The sequence below is a fragment of the Saccostrea echinata genome, unplaced genomic scaffold, assembly GCF_033153115.1.
Source record: "Saccostrea echinata isolate AGI-Se365-2 ecotype Australia unplaced genomic scaffold, CSIRO_AGI_Sech_v1 ptg000009l, whole genome shotgun sequence".
Taxonomy (NCBI): Eukaryota; Metazoa; Mollusca; class Bivalvia; order Ostreida; family Ostreidae; genus Saccostrea; species Saccostrea echinata.
This window is the reverse complement of record NW_026889758.1, coordinates 14,198,085-14,206,667: the sequence shown is the minus strand read 5'-3', so window position 1 is coordinate 14,206,667 and position 8,583 is coordinate 14,198,085. Positions and strand designations below refer to the sequence as shown.

The 8,583-nt window shown below is 33.2% G+C and overlaps 1 protein-coding gene across 1 annotated transcript in view; it reads right to left on the bottom strand.

The window, feature by feature from the left end:
• Positions 1 to 3,614: 3,614 nt before the first annotated feature.
• LOC133181829 (transcription factor IIIB 90 kDa subunit-like) overlaps positions 3,615 to 8,583 on the bottom strand; it is a 37,772-nt gene continuing 32,803 nt past the window's right edge. Inside the window, exons 14-19 of the mRNA XM_061316456.1 lie at positions 8,337 to 8,398; positions 7,875 to 8,089; positions 6,761 to 6,803; positions 6,364 to 6,496; positions 4,699 to 4,794; positions 3,615 to 4,251 (exon numbers count right to left, since the gene is read on the bottom strand). Of these exons, the coding sequence (XP_061172440.1) occupies positions 4,217 to 4,251; positions 4,699 to 4,794; positions 6,364 to 6,496; positions 6,761 to 6,803; positions 7,875 to 8,089; positions 8,337 to 8,398 (584 nt within the window). The 3' untranslated portion in view covers positions 3,615 to 4,216. The remainder of the gene's footprint in view (positions 4,252 to 4,698; positions 4,795 to 6,363; positions 6,497 to 6,760; positions 6,804 to 7,874; positions 8,090 to 8,336; positions 8,399 to 8,583) is intronic.

Below are 8,583 nucleotides of genomic sequence, written 5' to 3'. Positions count from 1 at the left end.
TTTGAACCTATGGCCTTCACCTTTAATTATTATTATAGTGAAAACTACGCATTTCCTCTTTTTCGACAACATGAAAAAAGGTCTTCGAGAAATAGCATGATAATCTTAATTTGAAGTGGGGAACCTAAATCCATACTGGACCAAGAAAAAAAAAAAGGATTATAATATTCGAAACTACGCCTACGTGCAACGCACATTGGGTTTGGTTAAAGTTAGTTCCCCGATTGCCCGATATCGATATAGTTTGCGACAAATGTATTGGACTAGCTCAAGTCTCTGTTTTATTTGTTTAAAGTGGTATGGAGGTTCAGATTTCCTAAAATAGTAAAAATTTGGACAAAAAATTAATAAAATAAATAACATAAACAATAGAGAGACTTGAGCAAGTTAACACATAATTATAATAATGCAAAAATTAGATCCTTTGACCCTGCAGCTCTACTAGCAGACTAGATTGTTGCATACATGTATATGTAGTGATCTGGTTACGAGCAGATCAAAGGATCCAATTTCAGTATGACTAGTAATTAGGAGGATAAGCCTATTGAAAGAGTAATAAAAGTAGGAAATAAAATGGATCATTTTTAGTAACCGTTAACTATTGCAACATTGTTCATTTAAAATAAAACCCTAGGTAAACAGACTTGTGTATCTAAGCCCAGTCTACTTGTGTATCAAGTCCTATTGTGTATCTAAGCCCAGTCGACTTGTGTATCAAGTCTTATTGTGCATCTTATAAGCCCAGTCTACTTTTGTATCAATTAAGTCCTATTGTGTATCTTATAAGCCCAGTCTACTTGTGAATCAAGTCCTATTGTGTATCTTATAAGCCCAGTCTACTTGTGGATCGATCAAGTACGTCCTATTGAAATCATATCAAAACTGTAGAATGATTATCATTTTGAAAGAATTTCACAATAAACTCTTCTGGTCTCTGACCAATCGGCAATCATCGGCTGACTCTGCTATGCTCCATACAAACCTTGGATGTGATTGGTGGAGGAATATGCATCAAATCGATACATTTCTCCGCCGGATAATGCCACGTAACTCATTTCATATTTCACTCTGCACAAAGTTCTTCAAAAAGTTTTTTTAACTTGTCTAATTTTTCCTTGTATATTGGTTTTGATTACAACTTTATGTTAGTTTAATCTTTGAAAGCAAAAACACAGTGTTGGCGTGCCACAAAGTAACTCAGATTTCAAAGGTGTAGCATTTGGAGGAATTTCAATTAAGGTCACATGGCTTTATCAGCAAAATGGTAGAACACCGTTTATGCCTGAGGTTAGTGTGCAAGGCACGAGCCACCTGAGGAGCTCAGAGTGGGTCTCTGACCAGTAAACCAAAAAGAAAAAAAGCATCTTTGCTACTAAAAATGGAGCCAGAAAATCCAACAGGCTAGACTATAATTTGAACCCCAACTCCATGAACTCTTAGACAGGTGCTCTACCAACAGAGCTAACCGGCCATTGTAATTAAGTCTGCCTGACTGTCACATTCCTCCCTCCTTAAGCATCTTTTTCCACTAAAAATACCAACCAAAGCTCTTCCATGGAAGGTCTTCTCCTTGTCCCTCTCAGGGCATATGGGATGGCTCAAATGCAATAGGAAGGGAGAGAAATTCAAAGAACCATAATGATTCTATAATTAAGACATGTGATCTCCTATATGAGATTTGGCCACTATAGTGAACAGAATGGACCGTCCAACACATGCCTGAGCCTCCTCAGTCCTGGAATGTCCTTGCACTTGAAGGTATATACTACAGTACGAACACTTGCTTCTCCCTGTCATATATTTTCACCTCTTACCTTCAGGGCTTTGACACAAATGACATGAAAAAATAGAGTAAGGTCATTCCAAGTTTTTTTTCTATGTTTAATGTTCGTGTGCACCTTGGTTTTTGACACCCAACATCAGAAAAAACAAACAAATACAGGAGTCCTGAAATTGATTATTCTACTCTAAATCTTTGAGTTCTCTTATTTTTTGTTATGATTTGCCTACAATATGTCATTTTAGGTATATTTTAAGCATTTAATATCATGACTTTGCTAAGGAATACATCTTTCTTTGATAAAAAAAAATTCTATGAAATCAAATCCTGTGAATGATTATAATGACTATAAGGTCTGTGTTTTGCTTTTTTTGTTCAGTATGTTTTTTTTGTGAATAGGTAGGTAGGATTATGAAAGATGGGTGGACACTAAACATAGAAATTAAACTGGAATGGCTTAAATGCAATGCACCAGATGAATGTTACAGTCTGGCTCCCCTGAACTCTCTCTTTCTCTAATATATATACACCTATATTATAATATCAACTTTGCCATTTGGACACTGGTGATCTAACTTTCCAAACAATACTATACTTTTTTTTGAAAAACATTGTTTTTATTACAGCTCCATGTATTATGTAATTTTCACTAATCACGTGAATCAAGATCCAATTTACTTGTTATTCTAACTATCAATTTCAATCAGAACATGAGGAATGGATATATATAGTCTCCCTTACATACATGGACCAAAATTAGAATATTAGTAGCTATCATACAAGTTTCAGTGTTTAACATAATTTATTCTATACAAGAGATCCATGGGCCACATCTACCTGAGGATGCTTCCATATCAATATAACATATGGTTTTCCTATATATTTCAATGTAAAACTTTGATCCCCCATTGTGGCCCCACCCTACTCCCCAGGGTCATCATTTGACCAAACTTGAATCTACACTACCTGCAGATGCTTCCATATCAATATGACTAAACATGGCTTTGCTGTTCTTGAGAAGAAGCTTTTTCAAGTTTTTATCTTTATATTCATATGAAAAAATTTGACCCCTCACTGTGGCCCCACCCTATGCCCAGGGGTCATCAGTTGAACAAATTTGAATCTACACTATGTAAAGAAGTTTTCCTATAAGTTTCAACTTTTTTGGCCCAGTGGTCTTGAGAAGATTTTTTAAACATGCAACTTCTGAATTACATGTATCTTCCCTTGAATGAGGGCATGACCCTTCATTTGAACAAACTTGAATCCCCTTCACCAAAGGATGCTTTGTGGCAAAATTGGTTGAAATTGGCCCAGTGAAAGCATCAAGTTTAGTTGAATTTGGCCCAGTGGTTCTGGAGAAGAAGTCAAAAATATGAAAAGTTTCAGATGGACGAACAGACAGACAGACTACAAACAAAATGTGATCAGAAAAGCTCTCTTGAGCTTTCAGCTCAGGTGAGCTAAAAAATGCAATATGCATAGATAAAGATGGAAGTGGACATAGGGGGTTGTTCTACCACTTTACTTTCAAAAATGGTAAGGGCTGGATACAAGTGTCACTGCTTTCCCTTTTCCAGTCTATGTTGAGTTGCACATTATATATATATATATATATATATATATAAACAAAAAAACTACCACCCCCATTCCCCAAATGAAATAGCTTTATTACCTTTCTGTACTTCCATTTAAATCAAACTATAGTAAGTCACTTCTAGCAAAAATGACTTTTTTAACTCTACAATGAAAGCAGGGCTGAGATCACACTTTGCAAATAAACAACAAACAATATTTTTTACACTTTTAATGTTAAAAAATTCTTGGTATACAATTGTTTGCCAAAATTGAGTATTTTTTCAGTCACAGCTTCAATAAATTAATTATATAAAGTTAACATTTCATTTTAACAAAAAGACTACCAATTCATCAGCTTTTATTGCACTGCATTTTGTCTATAATTCAGCATAAGAAGAATCAAATGATTAATACCATTCTGTAGTAGAAATGACATTTTTCAAGGTTACCAGAGAGGGGAAAAATTGAGAAGTTATAAAATGCTGATATTCAGATTTGATGCTTTCAAGTAAATCAAGAGAAATTCTTTGACCTCATCTCACTAACCTGGAGAAAGTTGACAAATTACCCGGTAACTATGAATAATGTTAGGTACAGATGCCATTCATTTCATTCTAAATCAACTCCCTAATGTTAAAAAAATTAAGTTTTGCAACCGCTGTTATTTGCAACATCAAAACATCTATTATGGTCTCATCCTGTTTTATTCAATTGGAAACACAGGGCTGCATAATAATGTGTTGTTCCATGTTTCAGCAGTGCCTACTTTCTGCCTTCCATAGCCCAGTTTGGGTTTGAAAGGAGTTACTGGCCTTTAGTAATAGAATCTGTGGATTTCTTTCTGTTCAGATTGTGTCTTCAGTCATCATCATACAAGTCAGGATCATCATAGTCTGAAAAGGTTATCTAAAGGTGAATTGATTTTACTTCAAAATGTTTATTTAATTCTCCATTCAAACATACACAGTTAATGAACCTCGAGTACAAACAGATTAAAATTATTCCAAAATTGTGATGAATGGTCATTTATTAACAGCATACAGGACTAAACACTGTATTTTTCTTGAATGATTGAGTGTATTACTGTATACAGGGTTCTTTTTCGCCCAGTGTTATTTTTGCCCTTTCACACTTGCAAACAATTTTGCCCCATTTTAATTTCACCCACTCAGTTTTGTATAAGAGATCATACTTTTTTATTTGAATTCGCCCGGTCTTAAATTCCCCAATTTGTGTCTAGGGCGAAAGAAGCGAAAATAAAACGGCGTCAAAAATTTCCCTGTTTACAGTAATTAGTCATGCTAAGCAAGAATCTCTGAAGGAAGAGGTAGAATTCTAACCTTGAACCTGATGATGACCCAGAAGTTGGGCAGCACTGATTGGTTCATCCTCATCATAAAACTCCTCCTCCTCTTCCTCCTCCAGATTGGCTTCTTCTGTAAATATCAGGACACAAAGAAATCAGAAATAATCACGTTACAAATGAACCAAAATTATGTGTACCTAAAGAAATCATCAGGATACTAACAACAACATTAAAAAAAAACATTCAGATACTATTTACAAAATTAAATGAAAACAAGTGGGTACTGTTTTTTTTTTTCTACAAAAAAACCCCACATGTCTCCCCTTCTTTACTAACATTAATGAGTGCAATAATACAATCAAGGTAAAAAATAATAATGTCGTGCATCTCAGCTCAAATTCCTCAATCTGTGTACAAAATTTTGAGTCTTCACATCAAAAGGATTTCAAGTTATGGTATGGTCGTGTTTTTCTTAATTTGACTTTGAATGAAGAAAGCAGTCAAGGTCAAATATTTTGATGCAGTTCATTTAGTCTTAATGTTGTCTTTCCTTGTTCCAAGTTTGAAATCCTAATGTCAAAAAGTTCTCAAGTTATGACCTGGACTATATTTTCATGTAAAAGATTGACCTTGACTTTATTAATAGGTCAAGGTGATAAAAAATGTTGGCATTCACCTGTCCTCTATTCCACCTCTCCATGTTCCAAGTTTGAAGTCTTAATGTCAAAGGGTTCTCAAGTTATGGACAAATCATGTTTTTTTCTCTATTTGACCTTGAAGGAAGTGCATCTTGTATCAATGTCTTCTTTCTATGTTACAAGTTTGAAGTCCTAATATCAAAGGGTTCTCAAGTTATGGATTGGAATCTTTTTTTATGTAAAATATTGACCTTGACCTTATAAATAGGTCAAATTAAGTAAAAAATTTTGGTGACATGCACCCCTTCTCAACGCCATCTATTTATGTTCCAAGTTTGAAGTCTAAATGTCAAAGGGTATTTAAGTTATAGCCCAGACAAAATTTGGATGAAGAAGAAAATTGACAAAAACAATGTGTTCCCTTGGAAGGGGAGACATAATAACATTAGATTATTATTAACAGAAACTAAGGATACCAATAACAGAAATTATCTACAGAAAGAATAAGGATACCAATAACAAAAATTATTAACAGAAAGCATAAGGATACCAATAACAGAAATTATTTACAGAAAGCATAAGAATATTACCGGTAATAACAGAAATTATTCACACAAAGCATAAAGATACCAATTACAGAAATTATCTACAGAAAGCATAAGGATACCAATAACAGAAATTATCTGCAGAAAGCAAAAGGATACCAATAACAGAAATTATCTACAGAAAGCATAAGGATACCCATTACAGAAATTATCTACAGAAAGCAAAAGGACACCAATTACAGAAATTATCTACAGAAAGCATAAGGATATTAATAATAGAAATTATTTACAGAAAGTATGAAGATACCAATAACAGCATTAGTATGAAAGTTGAAGGAACCAAGGTAAAAAATCAATAAAAAGAGCTTAACGTCTAAAAATCAGTATTTTTGCCCAGTTCTAATCAATATCAAAATAAAAAGAAAATTTATAACATAAAATTACATTGTATTTACATAGCACTGAACATTTTCCATGTTTTTATACAACATGATATATCTGATGTATGATAGCCACCTTCTTTGAGATTCTGGATGTACTGAACAGGCCCGTGTTCAACAACCACAGCAGATGTCTCTCCCTCTTTAACACCAGCATTCAAGTCCTCATCCTCTCTCTTCTCAAGCTTCATTCTCTTTTTTTCTGGTTCCTTTCAATATAAAAGCCATTCAAACTTAAATACATCGTATTTTTTTCTAAAGCTTGAAAACATTACTGCTTTCATTTGAGGATTTATAACTGTATGACATTCAGCCAGCAGAAAAACTTGTTACTTTTCAGCACAGAAGGCAAATTTTTAAGGTATTTATTTTAATTCACTGAATTTCAATTCCCAAATTTGGATTTTTTTTGGCTAATAAGTTTCAGAGCAGATTCAATAAAAAATAAAATTACAAACTGAATCAGACATTACCTCTGCTTCTTTCTTGACACTACTTGGCATGGTTTTCTTTGCTCTGCATAAAAATGTACAATTCAGTAACAATCATCAATTTTAAAAAAACAAAAAACAAAACAAAACAAAAAAAAACAAAAAACAAAAAAAAAAATATTCCATACGTAATTGTGTTGGAAAATTCATTTAATGCCCTGATTATCATGGGGGAAAAAACAACCAAAAGCACATATAAAGTTAAGGTACAGAAATAAATTGAACAGTGCTCAGGCAAATGAAGCTTTATAATGCATTACAAATTCTTACCAAATATTCTGTTTTTAATTAAAGGATTATATATCAGATTTAGAAATTGTAGGGTTGTCAAATGAGTATAACCAGTTACCGTGTATTCATTGAAAGGTCTCAGTATCAAATACTAAAATCAGTATTTGAGTACTACTTGGAAAAAATCAAATCATGCAATATTTCTCATTGCTATTGTTATTTGTCAAGCACATTCTACGTTGAATTCAGAGATTATTGTATCGTTATCTCAATTACCTAGTGTACATTTAAGATCCTGTCGAGTTTTGACAACAATTAAAGTCATCAGCATCCCATTCAGTGGCTACACCAGGGACACAATGATAATGATTGGAAATCACAGTTTAAATCAAAATAGTTCACATTTTAAGCATAACCACATAGAAGAAATACTGGAGAAACCTTTCTAAATTCTCATAACAGCAAAAAATTGTTTATCATACTTAAGTGCATTTATATCAAAAAATTTATATTCTAAATTCTTCTTTTTACCCTATGACTGATTTAATGTCAGTATTTAGGTCCTAAAATTACGTTCAATCTAAAAAAACAACATATGATCATGAAGAAAAATAAATTCAAATTTTGAATTTTTTCTTGAATAATGACCGAGTACTTGATCAAAAAGACAGGCGAGTATCTGGTTACTAAAAATTGATCAATTTGACATCCTTGAAAAATTGTCATAAAGTTGTTCAGTAAAACCATTCACTTGTAGGGTTCCACCTATATTGTGAATGAAACCTACTTTATAAATATTCTATGTACCGGTCTGATTTTTATATTTGTTTTAAAAAGTTGACTTTAGATTATTAGTATGACTCACAGATTGACAGTAGTTGTATCGTCTATTTTAGGGGTTGTGAGGGAGGTTTGGGAGGACGCAGTTGTAACAGGAGGGGGACCCGACTGGCACTTTAAGTCATTAAGGACATCATAATTTATCTTGTTGGAGATCTTTTTCTCGTGAATCAGCTTATATATTGCCTCCTCTGCTGTCGCTGCCTGAATGGGCACTCGTTTCTTTCGAGTTCTTTTAGGCTAAAAGTCATAAAATAACTTCAATAGATTAAAATATTTACATGACGTATTACAATTCATAACTACATTTGAATGTTTTGAAAATGCCAAATGAAAAATGAAGCTGCAGTGTACTGGTACTGTATAAATTGAATACTGGTGAGTAACATGCATTATGATTAGAGTTAGGTTTGTAGTCCTTAGTGATAAGCTACAACCATAAATCACCTCATATCAGCCGTAACACTGAAACTTAGGACAAACTTACTTTCTTCTTCTCTGGATTTTTAGCCTCTTCTTCTTTCTCTTTAGCCAATCTCTCCTCTTTCTCTGCAACAATCAAGACAGAAATGGTTGCATTATTTTACATATAGGAGAAAGATTCTAGATAAATTTAATAAATTTGTAGATCTCAGAATCAGAAAATATTCTCAGCGGTATAGAAAGCAGAAATACTCATAGGGGGGTTAAATTTTGTGTATTTTGTTGTTTACAATCATCAACAAAATTATATT